Source organism: Podarcis muralis, chromosome 4 (genome assembly GCF_964188315.1).
Source record: "Podarcis muralis chromosome 4, rPodMur119.hap1.1, whole genome shotgun sequence".
NCBI lineage: Eukaryota > Metazoa > Chordata > Lepidosauria > Squamata > Lacertidae > Podarcis > Podarcis muralis.
Genome location: NC_135658.1, coordinates 10,131,726 through 10,158,003, shown reverse-complemented (window position 1 = coordinate 10,158,003; position 26,278 = coordinate 10,131,726). Strand labels below are relative to the sequence as shown.

The window sequence follows — 26,278 nt, the reverse complement described above, 5'->3', positions numbered from 1 at the left end:
CAGAGCCTCTTTTAAAGCCATCCCAGCTGATGGCCAGCATTGCCTCCTGTGGCAGAGAGTTCCATAGATTAACATCACTTGCATTAATGTGCTGGTCCCGGGGGGAAGGTTACCGTTGACGTAGTCGAAGTCTGGTCCTGGGTCACTAGCCTGGAAACAGTTCACAAGGAGCGGGGCGAGGTCCGAAGCAGGAAGCTGAGCGGGGACAGGAACACTGGAGGGTCAGGTCTGGGTCCGGACCAGGAGCAGGTACTCAACGACGACATTGCTCCCGCAACCTGGGACCGGGCTGACCGGCCTTTATCTTCTCTGAGGCCAGGGGCAGTCCCGGCCCGCAGGAGACCCGCCTCTCCTGGCCTTAAGGTGAGCACTCCTCCTGGGATAAACCAGTTCCCTTCGCCTCTCTGCCCTGAGCCTCTGCAGTTCAGGAGAGGCTGAAGGGTTACTGGGCCCAGGGGGAGACTCACCTGTAGGCACTGAGTCCTCAACTACTTCTGGAGCCAGAATGGATTCACCTGGTGCCTGCTCCTGAGGATCCGGCACAGGTGCAGGCGCCTCCGAATCAAGGCCCTGCCCCAGTTCAGCTGGCCCTGGAGGCGGGGACTCCTGTGCAGGCTGGGATTCCTCCGGTTCATCCTCTGAATCGGATTCCCGGGCCATCACAATTAAGCAACTGCTATCCGATGCTTATCTAGTGGAGTTTTTGCAAACTTCCCTTCATGCAAAAAGCCAGATCTTTGAGTGGGGGGTTGGGGTTGGGGGCGGAGAGCCCGTTTGTGGTACAAAACCTCCAACTCCGCTCTCATCTTGCAATCTGAATCTGATGGTTTCGTGTTCGAATCCCTCATGAAAACAGTTTAGAACTGCCTTTTTTTGTTTTGCTACTACAGACTAAATTGTTACGCTTGTGGAGCTAGTTTTGAATAACACACACACCAAAAAAATTCCAAACACAACTGTTGCAGTGTTAGATTCCCTTTCTTTCCACGCTGCGTGGGCGAAGGCATGAATTATCGCCAATTCACATCCCCCTTTGGACCATATGCTCTGGGTCTATTGCACGGCGGGGCTGCTGTTCCTTCTCCCCGACCCCCTGACCCCCCCACGCTTTAAGACGAACACAACTTGACCCAGACACCCACAGCCGCACACATCTGTATCTCAGGCGAGCGATCTTTGCGACCTCCAAGCGGCGACGTTTTGCTCGGGACGCACATCTGCAAAGAGGGAATTTCAGCTGGCATTCTTAGGATTGTTTGTATGTGTCAATGTGAGAGGAGAAGTCCTCACCCACGCGAGATGCTCCAGGAAACTGGCCGCTGTAAAAATGTGAGCGTTCGGAACATAAAGAGCACTGGAGGAGCGCACACACAGAGAGAGAGAGACACATGCTTTGAAATCATTACAGCGAAGCTCACATGCTTTGGAGGAGCTTCAGAAGATGAGTGCAAAGGAATCCAATCTACTGCAGGCTGATCTGCGAGGAGTTTCTTCATTCGTGAACTCTCTCTCTCTCTTCTCCCACCCCTCCTCCAGTGACTTAACTTTCCTCTTGGCTTTCCGAGAGCCTCAGTCCGCTTGAATGCTGCAGGACGGCGAGACCCCCCCTGTCAGGAGCGCCAGCGGTTCACTGGCTGAGCACCTCTGGCGAAGAACAGAGAGGGAGGACTTGACCGCGGCCACTTTTGCCACAACGCTAGGTGAGTATGGGAGAGGATTTCTCTGAAGAGGATCAAAGGGGAAGGGGAATCGGCACAGGCGTCTCTCCGATGGAAGGAACTCGTGGGAATTTTCCGACTTGTTCTGGATACTCTTACAGCACGGCGTAAGAGAAACATCTGTTGCTCCCTTTCTGTTTTTCGTTCAACACCAGGAAAAATAAAATAAAACTCTGGGGCACCATCTAAGTCAACTTTCCCCCCTTTTAAAGGGAAATTCCCTTATTCCAAATAGGATTCCTCGCAAGAAAAGGGAAAAGTTGACAGCTATGCTAAGCAAGGGCAGCAGTTTGCCAACTGATTAATTTCCCACTGTGAGGCAGCTGAACATTGGCTTAAAGCTGCGCTCTCATGCACAGTTCCTAGAAAGAAAGTCCAATTTGGCTCAGAGGAACTGACTTTGGAGTAAACACACTGAGGGCTGTATTGGGTGTCTCGCCCGCTGAAATCAAGAGGGCCAGGGCTGCAATCCTATGCATGCGTTTACCTGGGAGCAAGCTCCACTGAAAGCACGGAGACTTGCTTTTGAGGAAGGAGGGGCAAATCTGTCAAATGTCTGTCCTTCCACATTTCTACATCAGTTTGTGAACGAAACATTTAAAAAACTCACAAAAATTCTCAGGCGAATTTAACGTACATCTCTCCTGATATAAAACAACATAAGATTTCTGCTTCCCCCTGGAATGACATTTTTGTATGTTACTTTCACCAATACATTCGTTTTCATGGACTCTTTCCCCTAACACACACTTTTTTGGGGACACAATTTTTGGGGGTTGGAGAACCATGCTGAAAAATTCAGAGAAGTGCAAATTTTGAAGGATATTTGTGTGGTGCTTCCTTTGGGAAGTACAAATTAGGGAGGCTAAAAGGTGAACCAAACTGAATTTCTTCCCCATCCCTACTTCTGAGTAAACATGCAGGAGATTGCACTGTCAGGGTTGTTCAACTCGGCCAGGTCTCATCCTGTGCTTTTAACAAATGTGATGGAGGATGGACTAAAGAAGGGTGATGTCATGGTTAGGACGACTCAGCTCGGCTCTTAGGGAAGGGTAGGGTTATTCATGCTGATGGCTGTTTTACACTGTGATTCATCCAGCCTCATGATTAGACTGCTGTAAAGTGCTCTGTGTGGGGCTTCCCCTGGGGTTGGTCCGGATGCTGCAGCCAAGTTGCTGAATGGAGAACTTGGATGGGCAAATATCATGTCTGGGCTGGAGGAACATCACTAGCTGCCAGATAGCTACTGGGATATGCTAGGGTTGCCATATTTCAAGAAGTGAAAACCCGGACACAAATGTGAATTTTCTATCCATTTTTCAAGGATGAATCCTGGCTATTTCCAGGAAATTCTGGACTTATGGCATCCCTAGATATGCTCAAGGTCTTGCGATTAATGACTCAGGACCAGGTTAGCTGAAAGATTCCCCTGCCATCGTATAGCGCTGCAAGATCACGTCGATCACCTGGGCAAATCTTTCTTCTTTCCATCTCTGGGCTAGTAGCATCTGTGCGGCTGTTGTTGCATACATAACAAGTCTTTTCTGCTCCTTTGGAATGTCGGTACCTATAATTCCTAATAGAAAAGCTTCTGGTTTTTTAACATAAGTTATTTAAAACATTTTTTTTTCCATTTAATTACAGTGGTACCTTGGTCCTCAAATGCCTTGGTACTCAAACAACTTGGAACCCAAACACTGCAAACCCGGAAGTAAGTGTTCCGGTTTGCGAACGTTTTTCAGAAGCCAAACTTGCTCCGTTTTGAGTGTTACGTTTCCGTTTAGAGTGCCACACTTCCAATTTGAGTGCTACACTGAGGTCTGTCTGTTTTTGCTATTTCTTTTGTGTTTTTGTTTTGTGGCTCTTTTTGTTTTGTTTTTGTGACTATGTGGAACCCAGTTCAGCTATTGATTGATTGATTGATTGATTGTGTGACTGCAGTACATTGTTTATTGCTTTCATTTTATGGATCGATGGTCTTGTTAGATAGTAAATTCCATGTCAAATTGCTGTTTTCGGGGTTGTTTTTAAAAGTCTGGAATGGATCAATCCATTTTGCATTACTTTCTATGGGAAAGCGCGGCTTGGTTTTGGAACGCTTTGGTTTTGGAACGGACTTCCGGATCGGATTAAGTCTGAGAACCAAGGTACCACTGTATATGTCATCTCCCAGAAAGCTTTTATCACCTTACATGACCACACTCTGGTTTCTCTTCACATCGTATAAAACTTTCGCCTTTTACTTCTTATGTTCTTATGAACCAATGCAATGTGTGTGTGTTTGCAAAGAAGTGTTTGCCATTCCAACTCTGCAATTTCTATGATTGTATGTTCCAAACATCTCATGGACTTCAGGTGTGCTCCTGAAACATCTCACATGAGAAGAAGACGTGAGCTTTCAGATGCTGACTTGGCTTTCATCGTTCACAATATACGTAAGCACAGGCGGATATTTCGTGAAGGCTGAAATCCTATACATATTGACATGGAATCAATCCCATTCAAGTCTATGGTTATTGTGTGTGTTTTTACCCCTGAGTAGACAAGTATGGATGGGACGCCGGTGGTGCTGTGGTCTAAACCACAGAGCCTAGGACTTGCCGATCAGAAGGTCGGCGGTTCAAATCCCTGCGACGGGGTGAGCTCCCGTTGCTCAGTCCCTGCTCCTGCCAACCTAGCAGTTCGAAAGCACGTCAAAGTGCAAGTAGATAAATGGGTACCGCTCCGGCGGGAAGGTAAATGGCGTTTCCGTGAGCCACTCTGGTTCTCCAGAAGCGGCTTAGTCATGCTGGCCACATGACCCGGAAGCTGTATGCCGGCTCCCTCGGCCAATAAAGCGAGATGAGCGCCGCAACCCCACAGTCAGTCACGACTGGACCTAATGGTCAGGGGTCCCTTTACCTCACAAGTATGGAGTTCCATTGTAAACAAGGCATTTGATGAAGCCCTCAAGGAACGGATACTTTAGCTGAGATTCCTGCAACTCAGAGTGTTGGAGTTGAGGAGCCTTGATTCTATGAATGGCTCTGGGAAGATGGGCAGAAGGGTCAATGGGAGGAACCATTCCTAATAGGAAGGTGGGGGTCACCCCATGAAATAGTGGATTGTTGCATCACTTGGTTTCTTCGTGTCACCCCTATGCGGCCTCCCTTTTGGGCTGATTCTTGACCGAAGTGTCCCATTTGCTGTTGTTCTGTGGGCTACCACAGCTATTTCCTGTTTGGAGTATGGCTGGTAAATGTGGTCTTTGCTGTCCTCCAGGCAACAGCCGTTGCAACGCGACTGTTTGACACATTTACGACCTCAAGCTGGCGCATGGCTTATTTTATTTATTGCAGAGGAACATAGGAAGAAGCTGTCTTCTACTGAGTCTGGCATTTGGCCAATCCGGCTCAGTGTTTTTATCTGTCACAGAATGGTTGCGACCCTACGGGGGTTTAGGCAAAGGTCTCTCCTAGACCTACCTGAAGATACCAGAAATTGGACCTGGGACCACTCAAGGCGGTAGATGAAGGCTACTTAGGTCTCCCATTCAGGAACTGGCTGCAACCAGGCCAGCACAGAATCATAAAATTATATAATAATAATGATAATTTATTATTTATACCCCGCCCAGCCACTCTGGATGGCTTCCAACAAAACACTAAAATACAATAACCTATTAAACATTAAAAGCTTCCCTAAACAGGGCTGCCTTTAGATGTCTTCTAAAAGTTTGGTAGTTATTTTTCTCTTTGGCATCTGGTGGAAGGGCGTTCCACAGTGAGGGCGCCACTACCAAGAAGGCCCTCTTCCTGGTCCCCTGTAACCTCACTTCTCGCAGAGAGGGAACCGCCAGAAGGCCCTCGGCGCTGGACCTCAGTGTCCGGGCAGAACGATGGAGGTGGAGACGCTCCTTCAGATATACTGGACCGAGGCCATTTAGGGCTTTAAAGGTCAGCACCAACACTTTGAATCATGCTCAGAAATGTACTGGGAGCCAGTGTAGGTCTTTCAAGACCGGTGTTATGTGGTCTCAGCGGCCACTCCCAGTCACCAGTCTAGCTGCCGCATTCTGGATTAGTTGTAGTTTCCGGGTCACCTTCAAAGGTAGCCCCACGTAGAGCCCATTGCAGTATTCCAAGCGAGAGATAACTAGAGCATGCACCACTCTGGCGAGACAGTCCGCAGGCAGGTAGGGTCTCAGTCTGTGTACCAGGTGGAGCTGGTAAACAGCTGCCCTGGACACAGAATTGACCTGCACCTCCATGGACAGCTCTGAGTCCAGAATGACTCCCAGGCTGTGCACCTGGTCCTTCAGGGGCACAGATACACCATTCAGGACCAGGGAGTCCCCCACACCTGCCCGCCTCCTGTCCCCTAAAACAGTACTTCTGTCTTGTCAGGATTCAACCTCAATCTGTTAGCCACCATCCATCCTCCAACCTCCTTCTCTGTAATGCAGGAATCTCAGCAAAAGCATCCATGACAGATGGCCATCCAACCTCTGCTTAGAAATCTCCAAGGAAAGAAAGCGCATCACCTCCTGAGGGAATCTGTTCCCCTGTCAAACAGTTCATACATTAGGAAAGTTCATCCTCTCGTTTAGATCCTGCCCTCCAGAGCAGGAGAAAACAAGTTTGCTCCATCTCCCGTTTGACGGCCCTTGAGACATTTGAAGACGGCTATCAAATCTCTTCTCAGCCTCTTCTTTTCCAGGCTAAACACTTCCAACTCCCTCAACTGATCCGCATAAGGCTTTCTTATTGTTATTTTTAATTAAAAGTCACCACTAGGGATTGGGGGGGGGATTCAGTTCAGTTCACATTTAAAGGCAAACTTACCTCGTATTCACTTCCTGAAACAGTCCGAGAACAAAAGCTATCCTTCGAAATTTGCACTTCTCCAAATTTTGCACTGCAGCGCTCCAGCCAAGTCATGCGTACCAAAATTCATTTGCTAGGGTAAAATGCACATTCAGGTGCATACTTTGGCAGAAGCAGCGCACAAAAACGCAATGGGTTCAGGAAGGTTGCTTTGCAAATATGGGGATCCATGGCAGAATTGCATAGTCACTCTACGTGGGGCTGCCCTTGAGACTGACCCAGAAACTCATTGCAAAGTACTGGAAGACACAAGATCTACCCACCAGGGAAGAATGGCAGATGAAGCTGATGGACTACATGGAACTGGCGGAAATGACTGGCAGAATCCGAGATCAGGGAGAAGAGTTGGTGGAAGAAGATTGGAAAAAATTTAAAGTATATTTACAAAAACATTGTAAAATCAATGAATATTAGAAGGATGTTGGAATGAAGTTATATGGTTTTAGCAGAAATGTCATAAAGAATTAAGTAAAGGCTGATTGATAATGGGCCAAAATGAAAAAATTAAAGGTTAGACCGTTATGATATATTACAGAAATTTTTTTGAGAAAGATGGAAAGAATTTGCTGAAATAGTAAATCGAACTAGAATACAAAAAGGGAGGTGTGAGGAGGTCGATGAAACAAGTAAATGAAAGGTAAAGTTATGAAATATTGGATGTGTTTTAATGTTTTTTCTCTTTTTTGCTGTTTTGTTGTTTATATTTTTTCTTTATTTTAGATGTATTTTAATGTATGTTTGTTAATTTTTTATTGTGTTTCCTTTTTATGTTTTTTGCAATTCTTAAATTCTTAATAAACATCTTTAAAAAAAGAGAGAGAGAGACTGACCCAGAAACTCCAGCGGGTGCAGAATACCGCAGCGAAGCTCCTTACGGGTTCCTTGCCGCGGGATCACATTCACCCAATGCTATACCAGCTGCACTGGCTCCCGGTGGAGTACAGGATCAGGTTTAAGGTGCTGGTTTTAACCTTTAAAGCCCTATACGGCCTAGGACCCTCGTACCTACAGGACCGCCTCTCCTGGTATGTCCCACGGAGGACCTTACAGTCTTGAAATAAAAACACCTTGGAGGTCCCGGGCCACAGGGAGGTTAGGCTGGACTCAACCAGAGCCAGGGCCTTTTCGGCTGTGGCCCCAATCTGGTGGGATGCTCTGTCACAAGAGACTAGGGCCCTGTGGGACTTGACATCTTTCTGCAGGGCCTCCAAGACAGAGCTGGTCCACCAGGCTTTTGGCCAGAGCACAGCCTGACCCCCTCTCTCCTTCTATAATCTTCACAAAACTCTAGCCCAATGGCTGCCATTAATTTGATTTTGAATTGATTTTTAAATGAATTGATTTTAGAATGCTGTGCTACTTTTATTGTTGTTAGCCGCTCTGAGCCCGGCTTCGGCTGGGGAGGGTGGGATATAAATAAAAAATTATCATTACTATTACTATTATTACTATTATTATTATTATTATTGAAATATATGTACTCTATGTTAGGTCCTTCTAAAATTTTGATGAATATTCTTGAGCCGTTAAGACAGTGTGGTCTAGTGGTTAGAGTATCAGACTATGACCCAGAAGGTACAGGGTTCAAATCCCCTCTCAGCTATGATGTTCGCTGGGTGACCTTGGGCCAGTCACTGCCTCTCCTCGCGACCTACCTCACAGAGTTGTTGCAGGAATTAAATCAGTAGGAGGGAAACCATGTTTGCCACTTTGAGCTCCTTGGAGACAAAGGTGGGATACAAATGCAATAAGAATAATAAAGAAGAAGACAGAAAATTATTTGCAAACTGATACGAAAATGTGGAGAACTGAAAAAATAAGAAAACGAGAGAAATTGAAACTGACAATCACCATTGCACATCATGGACACACTGAGTTATTTTAACACACAGTTTTGAAGGATCTTGAAGGGGGGGGACCTACAAAGCCTGTTTTACTGGATACGACAGTGAGACAGGAAAAAATAATGAGTGTATGAGGACTTTGAGCAACAAGGGCTCCGTCATATCACAACTTCCCGTAAAAGTCTATCTCCAATCTTTATGCTGAGTGATTTTACAGCAACCTCCACCCCCCAATCCTTTGAGGTTTATACCATTCACTCTTCGGGTTTTTTTGAAAAGATATTTGGGGATTTTCAAGCAGACGCAGAAAAACCTAAAGTAAATACCCATGCTGACAGATCCCTTCTGATAAAACCTACGGCTGATAAGTCAACCGTTTCCCAAGAGCAAAGTCAGCTGACCAGGAAAAGAGTATTTCTTTTTTTTTAAGCCAGACAACTTGCCCCAAACTTGCCCAAAAAAGCCAGGCTCCACCATCGCTGCAACCCCTTGGCCAGCACTGGGGACCCCATTGCTAGGTCTAAAGTAGTGGTTCTCAAACTTTTTTCTCTGGGCCACACTTATTATTGAGGGGAAGTGCGTGGAACAGGTCTCGGTGTTTCGATTTCTGGGAATGGAGTTGACAGACGAGCTAACCTGAGGAGAAAACAGCAAAGACCTGATGAAGAGAGCACAGCAGAGGTTATGTTTTCTGAGAATCCTCCGGAAAAACAATCTCTCAGAGGACCTGTTGATGGCATTTTACCATTGCACTGTGGAGAGCGTATTAACTTATGGTCTGTGTGTGTGGTTTGGGAGCTGCACGGCCAGGGAAAAAACAATGCTGTCCAGGGTTGTAAAGACTGCGGAGAGAATAATTGGGTGCACTCTTCCCACCTTGGATCAAATCTATGCTTCCAGATGCCATAAGAAAGTGGCAGAGATAGCGCAGGATTAGTGCGCACCCCGGAAATGATCTCTTTCAGCTTCTGCCTTCTGGAAGAAGGTATAGGGTTATAAAGGCCAGGACTAGCCGCCTGAGAAACAGTTTCTACGCAAATGCAATTCTGGTTCTAAACGCAGCATAAGGGGTCTCTATAGTATAGTGTAAGGGACGCGGGTGGCGCTGTGGGTAAAAGCCTCAGCGCCTAGGGCTTGCCGATCGAAAGGTCGACGGTTCGAATCCCCGCAGGCGGGGTGCGCTCCCGCTGCTTGGTCCCAGCGCCTGCCAACCTAGCAGTTCGAAAGCACCCCTGGGTGCAAGTAGATAAATAGGGACCGCTTACTGGCGGGAAGGTAAACGGCGTTTCCGTGTGCTGCACTGGCTCGCCAGATGCAGCTTTGTCACGCTGGCCACATGACCCGGAAGTGTCTCCGGATAGCGCTGGCCCCCGGCCTCTTGAGTAAGATGGGCGCACAACCCCAGAGTCTGTCAAGACTGGCCCGTACGGGCAGGGGTACCTTTACCTTTACCTTTTATAGTATAGCGTATTTTAAAATGGGGTTTCAGAGTTTTTAGGGGTTTTTGAATGTTTTATGTAGTTTTTCAATTTCATTGTTCTGCATGGAACAATGACAATAAAGATATTGTATATCGTATATGATATACCAGAATAAAAAAAATGTTCACGCTACACCTAATTTTTGATTGATAAGAAATACATTTGAAAACAAACAAACAAACAACAAAGAAGCATCGGGTCCAAAGTAGGCATTAATTTGGCATCCTAGCCAATCATCTGCCACAAGAAGGAATGGAAGAGACACCCAAAGTAACTCAAATTTAAAAGCAAAGCTACCTAGCTTGCACTTTCAGAAACAATATGCTGAAACATGGCAAGGCTTTGAAATTCGAAATTCTCTGAATTTCGCAGTGCAGTTCTCCAGCCAAGTGATGTGTGCTAAAAGGCATAAAAGCGTACCTTAAGAATGCATATAGTGGCTGAAATAACATAGAAAAATTGCATTATTTGGGAGGAAGTTCCTTTGCAAAGATGCACATAATAGACAAAGTGGTATAGAAATGTGTGCATTCAGTTCTCATTGAAATCCGGATGAATTTTCATGAGGAATATTCAAAAACAATTTTGCAAATTGACGTGAAAATGTGGAGAACTGAATTTAAGATTGGAGAAATGAGAGACTGAAATCGACCGATTCTCCCATCCGTAGCCGCTATTTGTTCTTCATGATGCCTATCACAGCCTTCAAAAACCCGTTTCTTCCAACCCCTACCTTAAACAACTGGTTTGGTCTCTAACTTGGACTCCCTTTTTCTTCCACTCTACAGAGCCATGAAATTCTACCTCTTTCTCTTCCTCGCAGCGCTGACTGGAGACATCTCAACCTTCTCAATGATGGAACGGTCTCCCTGTGAAATTGTAAGAACTTTGGCAAAGGGTTCGAACCCAAGCAGGGCAAATCCTGCAAGAACCTGGTGTAATGTCTTGGTTTCAGTAAGGCTTTTGACAAAAACCCCCATGATATTCTCTAGAGGAAGCTGGCAAAATGGGGGTCAAACGAGGTCATTGTCAGGTGGATTTGTAGCTGGTTGACTGACCAAACCCCAAAGAGTACTCACGAGTGGTTCCTCATCATCCTGTTCTTCATAAACAACTTGGATGAAGGAACTGAGGGGATGTTCATCCAATTTGCAGATGACAGCGAATTGGGAGGGCTGTAGCCTGGCAGAGGAAAAACGCACCTTTAAAGTCGTGTTTGAGTTTCATGGTCCTTTTTGCCAGCTTAACTTACACCGGTCCCCAGGTCATGTTGTTGTAAGCCAGAAAATAGCTTATCTCCTGAGTTTAAGCCAACAAAACTCAGAAACACGAGGAGTTAGGAGCCCAACATTATTTATTGCAAAGCAATAGGTTACAGTCGGGTTGTTCTGCAAAATTGCAACCCCGCCCGGTGGTCCAGGCAGTGGTATTTATAAAATTGCAAACAAAGCATTTCAATTTCCACCAATCATACACATCATTGCCTCATTTCATTTTTAATAGGTAAAAGTAAAGGGGACCCCTGACCATGAGGTCCAGTCATGACCAACTCTGGGGTTGCGGCGCTCATCTCGCTTTATTGGCCGAGGGAGCCGGCGTACAGCTTCCGGGTCCTGTGGCCAGCATGACTAAGCCGCTTCTGGTGAACCAGAGCAGCGCACGGAAACGCCATTTACCTTCCCACCGGAGTGGTACCTATTTATCTACTTGCACTTTGACGTGCTTTCGAACTGCTAGGTTGGCAGGAGCAGGGACCGAGCAATGGGAGCTCACCCCGTTTCGGGGATTCGAACCGCCGACCTTCTGATTGGCAAGTCCTAGGCTCTGTGGTTTAACCCACAGCGCCACCCGCGTCCCTCTGTTTAATACACATGCGCAATAAGCAGTGGCAATTTCTGCTGATTAAGTTCTGATTCCCACTGTGTTCTGTTACATTGTGTTAGTGTGCATGTTGGGAAACTGTGTTACGTGGAGCCATTTGCACCATGTAGCAACTTACGTTCTAGCTCAGGGGTCAGCAACCGAAGGCCCATAGATCGTGTGCTTGCATGAGCATGTGCAGCCACGATTTTTGGCGGCTGCGCATGTGCAGATGTGATTTTCGGCGCCCCCGAACTGAGTTGCCCGCTCTCATGCTGCGCTAAATCAGCATGGCACAGGGACTCGCTTCCGCGGTGCCGAAAATCGCGTCTGCACAAACACAGACACCGAACACCACATCTGTACATGTGCAGACGCCAAAAATCGCGGGGGCGCACGCTCATGCGCACACACGATCCGGCCCATGGAGGGATCTCCACGGGACCGATCCGGCCCAGGGAAGATAAACCTTGCTGTGCCCTGTTCTATCTTTGAGCTATATCTTTGTGATTCACATATTAGCTGTATTTCTGCCCCAATTGGGGGGGGGGCAGCAACTTGCAAAATCACCAGTTTCATAAAGTGACAGGCTACTTTTCTTTTTTCCACAATAATATTTATTATTTTCATACCAAAACATAACAAAAGAGAGAATAAACAATAATAAAAGGAAAAAAAGGAAAAGGAAAAAAGGAAGAAAGAATATAAAACATAAAATACGTCCAACCACCACGTAAATTAAAACTTAATTAATTAATTAAAATCCATCTTCATCAACATATTACTTGACTTCTTCCATCTGAATTTCTTAGTAATTATATATAGCAGTTTCCAATATCATTATTTCATAAAACCATATCATAGTCATAATCATATTTTCCACTCTGGGCGGCTTCCAAAAAAAAAAATTAAAATACAGTAATACATCAAACATTAAACATCTGGTGGGAGAGCGTTCCACAGGGTGGGTGCCACTACCGAGAAGGCCCTCTGCCTGGTTCCCTGTAACTTGGCTTCTCGCAGTGAGGGAACTGCCAGAAGGCCCTTGGCGCTGGACCTCAGTGTCCGGGCAGAACGATGGAGGTGGAGACGCTCCTTCAGATATACTGGACCGAGGCCGTTTAGGGCTTTAAAGGTCAGCACCAACACTTTGAATTGAATTGAATTGTAGCCCCACGTAGAGCGCATTGCAGTAGTCCAAGCGGAAGATAACCAGAGCTTGCACCACTCTTGGCGAGACAGTCCGCAACTGAGGTACCACTATATAAGGAAACCACAATGGATCACTTCAGTCGTGCTTTTCTGCAGAGAAATAGCTGAGGGTAAGAGAGAGTTCCATAGTCTGATCTGGCCTGCAGCAAATGCACACCCAGTGATAATCTGTTCTACAAATCCTGTCCATAGTCACCTGAGTTTGCTGCCTTCTTCCTGTATGTCGCTGTCTCCCAGACTGAACTAAAGGCGCCGAGTCTCAAGAAGCTGTCTTTGAAGGACTCAGACCATAGATTCATCGAGGTTCCTATAGGCTACACTGGCTGGCAGCTGCTCTCAGGGTTTAGGCAGCTATGCCCTGTTAATGCTTCGTTCTTGGCCAAGCGATTCTAGTGTCTCTTCGCTGGAACGAATCCAAGACCGAGCAAAGCTCTCGTTCTCCCGCCGTTGTTGACTGGGATGCTCTGCGAGGACGTGGGGAGGTCAGGAGATTCAAATTTCGTTAAGCCGTCTTGTCTTCAAGCCAGAGAACCAGCTGTAACATAAAGCAAGGAGAGGCAGCCCTCTCGGTTGGCAGATCTTGAAATCATTCTCATGCTCTCCTGTGCCTTTCCACAAAGCTTCTTTTCTGTTGAATTTATGCCCAGGTTGATCAGGGAATTTAGGGGTGCACAGAGTTGTCTTCAACCAGCCCTGCTTGAAGAGTTAGTTGTACACAAACTCTGGAAATCCCATCTTTTGCTTGTTCTTGTTGGAAAGGGAATCCATGCGGCATTGCTGCCAAATGGTTGCGTTCCAGATGGGTTGTCTTCCCTTGTTTTTTGCAGACCTGATTTGGCCAGAGGAGAGCTTGAAAATGCATTTCTGGCGTGCGCAAGGTTTGAGCTGCCTGGGCTTTTAAAGAGCAACTGTACCTTTAATCAAAAGCTTCCTGTTTTCAGATTCGTTCAATTGCTTTCTATTACACTATAACAAGAATGGCTGGAGGCTAGTAATAATTAACACAGATATACACCAGGGTGGAAGAGGACTAATTCAGGGGCAACCTGCCAACAGGAAACTTTTAATTAACATTGCTGGAAACCTTAGCTGAATAGGATGTATGTTACAACAGGATTTGGGCCAAGGAGAAGGGCACTGCTGGTCCCTATCATGCTATATTAAGTGTGGAACCACCCTTTTAACCCCTGTTAATTGTGGAAGATAGGGACGCGGGTGGCGCTGTGGGTTAAACCACAGAGCCTAGGACTTGCTGATCAGAAGGTCACCAGTTTGAATCCCCACGACGGGGTGAGCTCCCGTTGCTTGGTCCCTGCTCCTGCCAACCTAGCAGTTCGAAAGCACATCAAAGTGCAAGTAGATAAATAGGTACCGCTCCGGCGGGAAGGTAAACGGCGTTTCCGTGCGCTGCTCTGGTTCGACAGAAGCGGCTTAGTCCTGCTGGCCACATGGCCCGGAAGCTGTACGCTGGCTCCCTCGGCCAATAAAGCAAGATGAGCGCCGCAACCCCAGAGTCAGTCACAACTGGACCTAACGGTCAGGGGTCCCTTTACCTTTACCTTTAATTGTGGAGGAGTAATCCCTTCACAGTGCCAATGGGCTCTAGCATGGAAACAACTGTGAGCTGTCGCCCGAGTCAGTGAGCCAAGCCTCTGGGGGAATGTACCATTTGGGTGTAGCCTCTGCTTTGTCCGGCCTGTTCATCTGCAGTTGTACACATCTTGCATTACTCACAGGCACGAGTGAGCTGGACATTGCTCAGCTCCTTCGAAACCGTTCTCCCTGTCTGATTTTGTCCACGCTGAAGCACCAGCAGATGTTTTGGGGAGGGTTTTCCCAGAGAACAGTCATTCTGAAGAACTCTTGTTCAGTTCTCCTCGGGAATTATAGGATTCCTGAATATTTGAGGGATCCGGGCTTTGCCCAAGATGTGTGGAAACAGCCCTGGGTTGTCCTGGATGAAGACACCTAGAGCAGCCATGTCCAACAGGTAGATTGTGATCTACCGGTAGATCACTGGACGTCTGCGGTAGATCACCGGTAGACCATTGGCTCCCCTAAAGAAGCTGAACAACTGTGGCTCTCCTAAAAAAAAGCTCAACATTTTACCTCCTCCCTGAAAAAACTCAACAACTATGACCTGAACCCCCCAAAAGGGGGTAGATCACGCCAGTTTTGAGTAGATCACAGTCTCTTGGGAGTTGGCCACCACTGACCTAGAGCAATCTGGGGCCACCAGCAGGTGGACTGAAAGAAGGATTTACCAGCTCCATCTGGTACGCAGGCTGAGACCCTACCTGCCTGCGGACTGCCTCTCCAGAGTGGTGCATGCTCTGGTTATCTCCCGCTTGGACTACTGCAATGCGCTCTACGTGGGGCTACCTTTGAAGGTGACCCAGAAACTGCAATTAATCCAGAATGCGGCAGCCAGACTGGTGACTGGGAGCGGCCGCCGAGACCGTATAACACCGGTCTTGAAAGACCTACATTGGCTCCCAGTACATTTCCGAGCACAATTCAAAGTGTTGGTGCTGACCTTTAAAGCCCTAAACGGCCTCGGTCCAGTATATCTGAAGGAGCGCCTCCACCCCCATCCTTCTGCCCGGACACTGAGGTCCAGCTCTGAGGGCCTTCTGGCGGTTCCCTCCCTGCGAGAAGCAAAGCAACAGGGAACCAGGCAGAGGGCCTTCTCGGTAGTGGCACCCGCCCTGTTGAACACCCTCCCACCAGATGTCAAAGAGAAAAATAACTACCAAACTTTTATAAGACGTCTGAAGGCAGCCCTTTTTAGGGAAGCTTTTAATGTTTGATGTATTATAGTATTTTATTATTTTTTGGAAGCCGCCCAGAGTGGCTGGGGAAGCCCAGCCAGATGGGCAGGGTATAAATAATAAATTATTATTATTATTATTGTTGTTATTATTATTATTATTATTATTATGGATTCAACTATCTGCGCAGCAACAAAGCTGCATTATACAGTGGTACCTCGCAAGACAAAAAACTCGCTAGACGAAAGGGTTTTTTGAGCTGCTTCGCAAGACGATTTTCCCTATGGGCTTGCTTCGCAAGATGGAAACGTCTTGCAAGTTTGTTTCCTTTTTCTTAACACCGTTAATACAGTTGCGACTTGACTTCGAGGAGCAACTCATAGAACGCGGTGTGGTAGCCTTTTTTGAGGTTTTTGAAGACTTTGGTGATTTTTGAAGCTTTTCCAAAACTTTCCCGACACCGTGCTTCGCAAGACGAAAAAAATCGCAAGACGACAAAACTCGCGGAACGAATTAATTTCGTCTTGCGAGGCACCACTGTACTGAGTCAGGCCATCGGTACATCTGGTCTGCTATTGCTTAACCTAAGTAGCAGCTACCTGCTTCCATAGCCTAGTGGGTAGAACATCTGCTTTGCATGCAGAAAACCCAGGTTCGTTCCCTTCAGCTAGGGCTGGGAGAGATTCGGTGCTGGGAACCCTGGAGAAGTGCTGGCAGTCCGTGCAGGCAACACTGACTTTGGTGGATGGTCTGTCTTAGCATGAAGGAAGCTTCTCACGTTCGGAAGAACCTTCCCCCTTGGGAAGTGTTAGAACAAAGCTGCTGATCAAAGGAACGTAAGTTGAAAAAACAACGGGCCCCTCAGAGAGGTCCAAAGCATTGCCCAGCCCCCAAATAGTACCCTCGGCCGTTCCTGCGAGGGCTGGAACCCGTGCGAATGACACGCATCCTGTTTTCCTTCGGCATTCTTTCCAATTCCATATGGAATACCCCCGAATAGACTGCGGTCGCAGAGCCAAGAAAGAAAGGAGATTATATTTGCAAAGCAGAAGAGAGATCTGGAGAAACTTGGACGGGGCTCAAAAGGAATGTCTGGGCAGGAAAGGAGAGGGTGATGAAAGGGGGGAGCCCCCCCCCAATGTGGAAAGAGATATACAGGCTTTGTTTGGGAATTATGATGGGTGGGGAGGGTGCTCAGCAAAATCTCCAGTGATAGATGCAACCTTTTTCAGCCGTCCCAGTCCACCGTCCCTCAGACCTTGTGGGGGGCTGGACTATATTTTTTTTTGGCGGGGGGAGAAATGAACGAATTCCTATGCCCCACAAATAACCCAGAGATGCATTTTAAATAAAAGGACACATTCTACTCATGTAAAAACATGCTGATTCCCGGACCATCCTTGGGCCGGATTGAGAAGGTGATTGGGCTGGATCCGGCCCCCGGGCCTTAGGTTGCCTACCCCTGATAGATGCAAACAAGAAGGGAAGGGTGAGGAGCAGAGGTGGAAGGCGACCCAATGCAGAGAACGCTTACTCATGCCAGGCCTGGGCACTGAATGTGGCCCTTCAAGCCTCTGCGTCTGGCCCTCAGGACTCTTCTCATTGGCCCTGCTTTGCACCCTTCTTTGAAAGTGTCCGTCTGGCTAAAATGTGCCTTTGAGCTCTGATAATGCCTTTAGCTTCACTGTATGCGGGATTGGGTATGTGTCAAAACAAGCCTACTTTACCAATACAGTGGTACCTTGGTTCTCAGACTTAATCCATTCCAGAAGTCCGTTCCAAAACCAAAGCATTCCAAAACCAAGGCGCTCTTTCCCATAGAAAATAATGCAAGATGGATTAATCCGTTCCAGACTTTTAAAAACAACCCCCAAAACAGCAATTTAACATGGATTTTACTATCTAACGAGACCATCGAGCCATAAAATGAAAGCAATAGCCAATGTACTGTACTATAAAATAAATAAGACATTATTGTAGATGATAAAAATTAAAATTAATTTTTTCTCCATACCTGTACTGATGATCGTCATTGTTTGGGTGGGGGGCTTTTATCCATTTCCGCAGTCAATCAGTAGCTGAACTGGGTTCCACACAGTCGCAAAAACACATTAACAAAAAAAGCCTAAAAAACAAAAATGCAAAATAAATAGCAAAAATAAAAGCACCAAACTTAATCCTTTTCGGGAGTCCATTTGACTTCCGAAATGTTCAAAAACCAAGGCGCAGCTTCTGATTGGTGCAGGTGCCCCGGAAACATTAGCCGACAGCCGCAGTGGATGTTCAGCTTCCAAAAAACATTCAAAAACTGGAACACTCACTTCTGGGTTTCCGGCGTTTGAGAACCAAGGTACCACTGTGTCCATGAATTTGTCTGATCCTCTTTTAAAGCCATCTAAGTCTGTGGCCATCACAACTTCTCCTGCAAGAACATTACTGCATGCACGCTATGGAGGGATAGCTCTGTTGGTAGAGTGTGAGACTCGCAGGGTTGTGGGTTTGAGCCACACAATGGGCAAAATATCCCTGCATTGCATGGGTTGGACTAAATGACCTTTGGGGTTCCTTTCAACTCTACAAGTCTATCATCCCCATAATATTTTTTTGAAATAATTTTTATTTGGTTTTACAGATATAGAATCATAAAAGTACAATCCATATCCTTATTTAGAGATTTCTCCTGATCTCTCGACTCCCCACCTTCCCCTCCATGGGTCCTATTGTCATCCTTTTCAACTGCATATTATTTCATAATCCATATTTTATGTCTCTCCATTTTATCCATAGCATTTGCTACATTACTAGTGTTATCCAAGATAAATTATAAATTTCCCCCTTTCTTTATTGAAGTTTTGGTTTTCTTGGTTTCTGAGCTTTCCAGTCAGTCTCGCCATTTCGGCGTAGTCCAACAGCTTACCGTATTTTTCGCCCTATAAGACGCACTTTTCCCCCTCCAAAAATGAAGGGGAAATGTGTGTGCGTCCTATGGGGCGAATGCAGGCTTTCGCTGAAGCCTGGAGAGCGAGGGGGGTCAGTGTGCACCGACCCCTCTCGCTCTCCAGGCTTCAGGAAGCTATCCGCTAGCCGTGGGAGACCCAGCTCTCCCAGGGCTAGCGGAGAGCTTGCCTGCACCCAGAAGCTTGGGGCCCGCGGAGCTCAGCACGCCCCAAGCTTCGGGATTAGCACAGCGCTCCGCTAGCCCTGGGAGAGCCGCGCGGCTCTCCCAGGGCTAGCAGAGACCTTGCCACCACCCAGAAGCTTGGGGCGCGCTGCGCTCCGCACGCCCCAAGCTTCGGGATTAGCGCAGCGCACCTGGGGGGGAAATAAATTCCCCCCCCTTTATTTCCCCCCCCCAAAAAAAAACTAGGTGCGTCCTATGGGCCGGTGCATCCTATGGGGCGAAAAATACGGTAATTTTCCATTTCTCTCTGGTAGGGACTTTATCTACTTTCCATTTTGGGGCTAGTAGCATCCATGCGGCTGTTGTCGCAAACATAAAAAGTCTTTTCTGCTCCTTTGGAATATCGGTACCAACAATTCCTAATAAAAAAATCGTAGTTTATTTATTATGGTCCCCATAATTTAATTCTGTGCAGTGTGATGAGGTTCCTTCTTTTATCTGCCCCTAATCTTCCACAGCGCCACCCGGGGATGCGGGTGGCGCTGTGGGTAAAAGCCTCAGCGCCTAGGGCTTGCCGATTGAAAGGTCGGCGGTTCGAATCCCCGCGGCGGGGTGCGCTCCCGTTGCTCGGTCCCAGCGCCTGCCAACCTAGCAGTTAGAAAGCACCCCCAGGTGCAAGTAGATAAATAGGGACCGCTTACTGGCGGGAAGGTAAACGGCGTTCCGTGTGCTGCGCTGGCTCGCCAGATGCAGCTTTGTCACGCTGGCCACATGACCTGGAAGTGTCCTCGGACAGCGCTGGCCCCCGGCCTCTTAAGTGAGATGGGCGCACAACCCTAGAGTCTGGCAAGACTGGCCCGTACGGGCAGGGGTACCTTTACCTTAATCTTCCAACATTTATTTTTGTTGGATGGCTTTGAGCTGTAGGCAATGTGAATGTCATCCTAGCTCATTCTTCTCTCTCTTTCTCCTTTTCTGTAGAGAAGCATGGAGGCATTTTGTCACGGCAAAGATCTTCACCAGATACCTCCAGAGCTTCACCCAAATTTACGTAAAATCGACCTCTCCAAAAACAAGCTCCTGAACATCACAGAAAGTCCCCTGGCTTTTTACACCTCCCTCCGCCATCTAGACTTAAGTTCCAATTATATCGGTTTCATCGAGTCTGAAATCTTCAGAGATATGAGGAATTTGGAGGAGATCAACTTGGCCGACAACCAGCTCTACCAGTTGGCTCAGCACGACCTGTGGCTTGGCTCACTCCCCCAAGTCAGAACGCTAGACTTGTCCCGCAACAGACTCTACACTGGGATGGCTGAACATTTCATCCACAAAGCTCCTTCGCTTCGGCATCTTTCATTGGCGGAGAACAGCATTATAGAAATTTCACAAAGGACGTTCCAGGGATCTCCAGGTCTGGTTGAAGTGGACCTTCACAGCAATATGATCATGGAGATAGAAGAAGGAGCCTTTGAGATCCTGTCACAACTCTCCAAGCTCAACCTCTCTATGAACTCCCTCACCTGTATTGCTGGCTTCAACCTGAAACAGCTGAGAGTTCTCGATCTCAGCCGGAACAGCATTGAGACCTTCCATTCCACCAAATCGGAGGAGGAGTTCAACCTGGTTTGGCTGGACTTGAGCGAGAATAAGCTCCTCCGGTTCCCATTTCTCACGCAGGCAAGCAAACTGGCCTACCTGAATTTATCCAAGAACATAATGCAGTTTGTTATGGTGGAATCTCCACGTGATGACGATGATAGCGACTACGGCTGGATGGACACAACTCTTGGTCTTCAGAACCAGGCTCAGAAGAACAACACCATCTCTCCACATCTGCCTGGACTGTTATATTTGGACCTGAGCTACAATGAGATCCAAACCATCCCAAGCGAGTTCTTTACTTCCATGTCTGCCCTTCAGGTTCTCAACCTCAGCAAAAACTGCCTCCGGACTTTCATGGCAAGTGCCGAGCTGGTCTCACTGACCATCCTCGACCTCAGTTCTAACTCTTTGCAGCATCTGGATTGGGGTTCCGGCACCCTGGTCAACTTGCAGAAGCTCTTCCTCCAAGGCAACCGTCTCCAATCACTGCCACCAGACATCTTTGCCCACCTCCCTCGCCTCTCGCTTCTGAACCTCCGAAGCAACAACCTCTGTCTTTGTGGCTTCTATTCAGGGTTAGCCAGGAAAAGGCTCGCTGGGGAGGACCGCGGCTGCGTCTCGTTCGTCGACCTTCCTGAACTTCAGCACTTGTACCTTTCCGACAACAAGCTGAAGAGGATTCCCATGCATGCTTTCTACAGGACTCAACTCGTAGCCTTGGACCTCTCTCTGAACTGGGGACTCCACATAGAGCCCAAATCTTTCTCGGGCTTGGAGATGTCTCTAAAATATATGGATTTGCACGGGAACGGCATGACATCTCTGAGCACTGACTTCCCGCTTTTCCCGCACCTCGTATATCTCAACTTGTCAGACAACCGATTGAGCTGGTTGCCTGCTTGGTCTGAGAACTGCTGTGCCCTGGAAGTCCTGGATCTGCAGAACAACAGCTTCAGCGACCTCAAAGGTAGCAAGATCCCAACGTTGGAGAAGAACCTACGGAACTTGTACCTGGCAGGCAACCCGCTCAGTTGCTGCGGGAACATTTGGCTCTCCCAAATGATCCACAGGGCCACCGTGGAGATCCCCAACTTGGACCTCACCAAATGTCAGTACGCCAAGAGCTTTGGCTACGAAGAAGAAATGGCGGTCAGGGACATCCGGCCAGAAGATTGCGAGAAGGAGGACCTCAAGAAGATGAGTGTCTTGATCTTGGTGGCAGCCGTCCTGGCTCTGTCCCTGGTCGTCGTCGGGGTGGGTGTGTTTTGCTGCTATCGCAGGCACATGTTTGGCCGACACTTTAAGGCATAGGTCTTACGTCTGAGGTAGGCTTCCATCCCTACATCCCTCACCACTGGACGACTCACATCCAAAGGTGTGAATGGACCCCACTGAAGAACGTGGGAGGTGAGAAGATGAAAGCTTGGTCTGTGGGATTACTCTGCGGTGACTCATTCACACATGCAGAACAAATCTACTTTATTTTTCAATTAAAATTGTACATTCATCTTTTGAGCTGCTGAGCAATGGTGCACAGAGCACATGATCTCCTTCAATAATTTGAGCATAAGACATATGTTTACAGAACAGTTTGCAAAGGAATCATGTCAACGCTTTGGAACAGTCAAGTCCAGCCAGACAGGCAGTGCTATTGTCTTTCTTGGGGCAGAGAGATGGAGGCTGGCTGGGACCAAAAATGGACTCCAGGTCAGATGTGTGGCTTGGAAAGTGCAAAGCTACAAACGGGTCTTTGGACAGAGCCCCTGTCCTTGCCCATGAGCACCAAGACCTTCAAGTTCTCCTGCAGTTCTGGTTTAACATGTGCTCAAAATAGATGCCCCCTCAGCTAACAGAGGAGCCGCATACATGCAAGTCCTCACTTGGTGACCAGGTTACTGAGAAACAGTCCCCCCCAAAAAAACACCTCATTTGGGGATCCTCCAGCTGTGAAGAGAAACCCACCCACATTTCTCAAACTGTTGACACCTGGGACCCCATTTTTTTCTGGATTAGAATGGGAGGTGCATCAATCATTCTTATAATTAAGAAACCACCCGTATTTCCTCTCCCATCTATCACAGGGGTGGGAAATCTCAGGCTAAGGGGCCAAAGGTCCATCTACCTGGTCTTCAGAACTGTCTCCAGGCCACACGCCCTTCTGAGACACAAGTCCTCTGCCCCAGCACACATCTCCCACTTGCCCTGCTTCCCACCATCGTCTAATATTTTTGCCTCGCTGGAATGTGTCCTCGGACTCTGGCAATGCTTCTCGTTTGTCTGGATGAAGACTAAGGGGGGTGAGCATGTGGAGTGTAGCATTCCCAAAGCAAGGAAGGATTGGACTCTGATTAATAAAATACACACGAGGCTTGACCAGCAAGACTCTGGGAGGAGGTGCCAATAATAATTCCTGTCCACCCCTCGGCCCAGGTCGTTTTATTCACAAAAGAACTTTTTACATAGTGTTCGTAAGAACCAATCAGATTTCCTCTGAGCATTTCAAAAAAAAAACCCACGTGGGTACAAAGTTAAAGTTAAAACTACAGAGAGCTAATTTCCTGCTTGAGCATGCATAGTTCAGAGTATATAAAATAGGAAAGAAGGAGGAATGCTTTTAGGAAACCCCGGAGGTCATAAACAGGAGAGGAAGGATGGGTAGTACAGTGGTTCCTCGCAAGACGAAATTAATTCGTTCCACGAGTTTTGTTGTCTTGCGATTTTTTTCGTCTTGCGAAGCACGGTGTCGGGAAAGTTTTGGAAAAGCTTCAAAAATCACCAAAGTCTTTAAAAACCTCAAAAAAGGCTACCACACCGCGTTCTATGAGTTGCTCCTCAAAGTCAAGTCGCAACTGTATTAACGGTGTTAAGAAAAAGGAAACAAACTTGCAAGACGTTTCCGTCTTGCGAAGCAAGCCCATAGGGAAAATCGTCTTGCGAAGCAGCTCAAAAAACCAAAAACCCTTTCGTCTTGCGAGTTTTTTGTCTTGCGAGGCATTCGTCTTGCGAGGTACCACTGTATTTACCATCTCTTTGTGAACTCTCTTCCTGGCCCTTAAGATCTATCTAAAGATTAACAAACTACATGAAAGTAACCTATTAACTTTATGTACTGAGGATGCCTGGTGAAGCAACTGGCCTGTGTTTCAGAATGCTTATACATGCCTGTCAGGTGTAGAGAAATAGGACAGAGACGCAGAGGCGTGGATTGATCAGAAATCATATCAAAATGGCTCAAACCCAGTCAACGCAATGCTTTCATTGCTGACACAAACGGCTTGCTCCATATATTTTATAATTCCTCATAGCAATCCCAACTGACCCCCAGACTCTGGATATTTGCACCCCCAGAGTGGAGCATGTGTAGAATCTAGACTACTGTATAACGTTAATTGCTCCACCCATTCTGGCCCCTGGCCCTTGCCCACCTCTGGAATGTGGCCCCCATAAGGTCGCTCAGAAGGGAAGGCAGCCCTCAGACAGAAATACATTCTCCACACCTCTGCACTGTCAGACCCTGGAAGTACAGGCAGGCACCCTCCTCGCAAAGGATGGGATACTCTGGTTAATCCTTCCGTCCTTCCTCTGCCCAGGTCAGGTTGGGCTGGGATGCTGCCTGCTGAGCAGCCATAATGCTTCCAGAGGTTGTGGGCTCCCTTTCCTGGGAGGCCTTAAAGCAGAGGTTGGAGGGCCACCTGCCGTGGTTGCTTTAATTGAGATTCCTGCATTGCAGAGGGTTGGACTAGATGAGAGCCATCTTCAAATATGTCAAGGGCTTTCACATGGAAGATGGAGAAAGCTTGTTTTCTCCTGCTCCAGAGAGGAGGACTCGAACCAGGGGCTTCACGTTACAAGAAAGGAGATTCCAGCTGTTTGACGGTGGAATGGTCTCCTTCGGGAGATGGTGGGCTCTCCTTCCTTGGAGGTTTTCAAGCAGAGATTGGGTGGCCATCCATCATGGATGCTTTCGCTGGGATTCCGGCATTGCAGAGGGTTGGACTAGAGGACCCTTGGAGATCCATCCATCTCTATGATTCCTAGACTTGCCAGCTGTCAGGTAGCCCCTGCAAGGAATCCCTGTTACCGTTCCTCCCTTCCTTGAGATATGATGTCACTGTCCATATATGGGAGGAGGAGGAACAAGGCTGGGTGGGGCAGTTTCCTAAGGCAGGGGTGTGGAACCTCAGGCTCAGGGTCCAAAATCTGGGTCCAGTTATCTAGGACACACCTTCCTCACACACCCACACCCACACCCCAGGCCATGCCCTTTATCAGCCCTGCTCCACTCCCTCCTGGGTTGTTTTTGCCAGGCTGGAATTTGTCCTTGAACTTGGAGAATGATCCTTGATCATCTGGATGGAGGAGGAGAAGAAGAAGAAGAAGAGTTTGGATTTGATATCCCACCTTTCACTCCCTTTAAGGAGTCTCAAAGCGGCTAACATTCTCCTTTCCCTTCCTCCCCCACAACAAACACTCTGTGAGGTGAGTGGGGCTGAGAGACTTCAGAGAAGTGTGACTGGCCCAAGGTCACCCAGCAGCTGCATGTGGAGGAGCGGGGAAGCGAACCCGGTTCCCCAGATTACGAGTCTACCGCTCTTAACCACTACACCACACTGGCTCAGAAGAGGCCACATTCTCTTCTGGGCAACCATCTGGGGGCCACATGCCAGTGTTGGGCATTAGGGGGCTCAGAGGCAAAAGGGGACAGAGCAACAAATGCAAATGTCTGCCTTTGAAGAATAGGCTGCTTCCTAGACACACAAACCGCTCCCAGGCAAAGAAGAAGCATTTATCCAAGCTGATAATGGACACATTTGAGGCCACCAAAAACACACCAGGCTGGTCCAAAGCATGGCCAGTGACGACTGTGGCTGAGAGGGTCTCAAGGGCCGTAGAGAGAGCTTTGAGGGGCCACAGGCTGGGGGTCCCCCTGGTTTATCAAGAGCCTTGCTGGGTGGGTTGACCAGCATGTTTCATCAGAGATTTTGCACGTTTCTGATCCTGCAAAATCGAGAGCCGGAGTTGTGAAAAATAAAAACGAGAAATGTTTGTTGACGCTTCGAAGCAATAAACCACAATGGACTTTTTACCTTTCGTTGGCCAATGCTGGTCTAGTGTTTAGGAACGTAAGAGCAGGCTGGTGGATCAGGCCCATCTAAGTCCAGTATCCTGTTCTCAAAGGAGCCAACCAGACACCCATGCTGGGAAAACCACAAGCAACGATTCCAGCAACGGGTGTCATAGACAGGGCCGGACTTAGGTTTGATGAGGCCCTCAGCTCCTGAAGGTAATGGGGCCCTTTATATGTCCAGCTGTCCTTTGTCAACAACAAATTGTCACTGTTTTTTTTGTGTTGAATATATGCCAAATGGCAATTTAGGGACCTAACTGGTATTTAAAGTCATTTGCACATAACAAATAGGAGCCTACACAACACAAAACACTGTTGCTGTATGTAGCTTTTATTTTATTTTATTTTTTATCTTATATTTTGGAAATAGACATCCCAGCCCCAGCCCCCATCTCAAAGGATTTCAGGAAGCAAGGATGGGAAAGAGCTCTTTCTGTCTGTCTGAAACCAGAGTGGCCGTTGACTGCTGTCAGCTAGCCATAAACCCAAGTTGCCGGCACGGCCTGGGCCAGAAGTAGGTCAAGGCTGGGCAACCTGAACTGTTCCCATCCCAGCTGGTCTGTATAAGAACTGTGACTTTAAGACACTTGCTGTTTTCTTTCTCCTACCCATCCTTCTTTCCTCATGTGCAGCGTCTTTTTAAGTTTAAGGGCAGCTTGCCTTGCTATATATA

At 47.6% G+C, this 26,278-nt stretch overlaps 1 protein-coding gene across 2 annotated transcripts; it reads left to right on the top strand.

Moving 5' to 3' along the window:
- The first annotated feature begins 1,163 nt into the window (after nucleotides 1-1,163).
- On the top strand, nucleotides 1,164-25,561 carry LRRC32 (leucine rich repeat containing 32). 2 transcript variants are annotated; one of them, XM_077926915.1, is made up of 4 exons: nucleotides 1,164-1,700; nucleotides 3,363-3,429; nucleotides 10,697-10,787; nucleotides 19,854-25,561. In XM_077926915.1, exons 1-4 carry the CDS (start codon nucleotides 1,583-1,585, stop codon nucleotides 21,786-21,788), a joined length of 2,211 nt encoding a protein of 736 aa, XP_077783041.1. In that variant the 5' UTR covers nucleotides 1,164-1,582; the 3' UTR covers nucleotides 21,789-25,561. The 2 variants fall into 2 exon arrangements, with proteins under 2 accessions (XP_077783041.1, XP_028581724.2); XM_028725891.2 differs by lacking the exon at nucleotides 3,363-3,429 and having other exon boundaries at nucleotides 1,562-1,700.
- The last annotated feature ends 717 nt before the right edge of the window (nucleotides 25,562-26,278 follow it).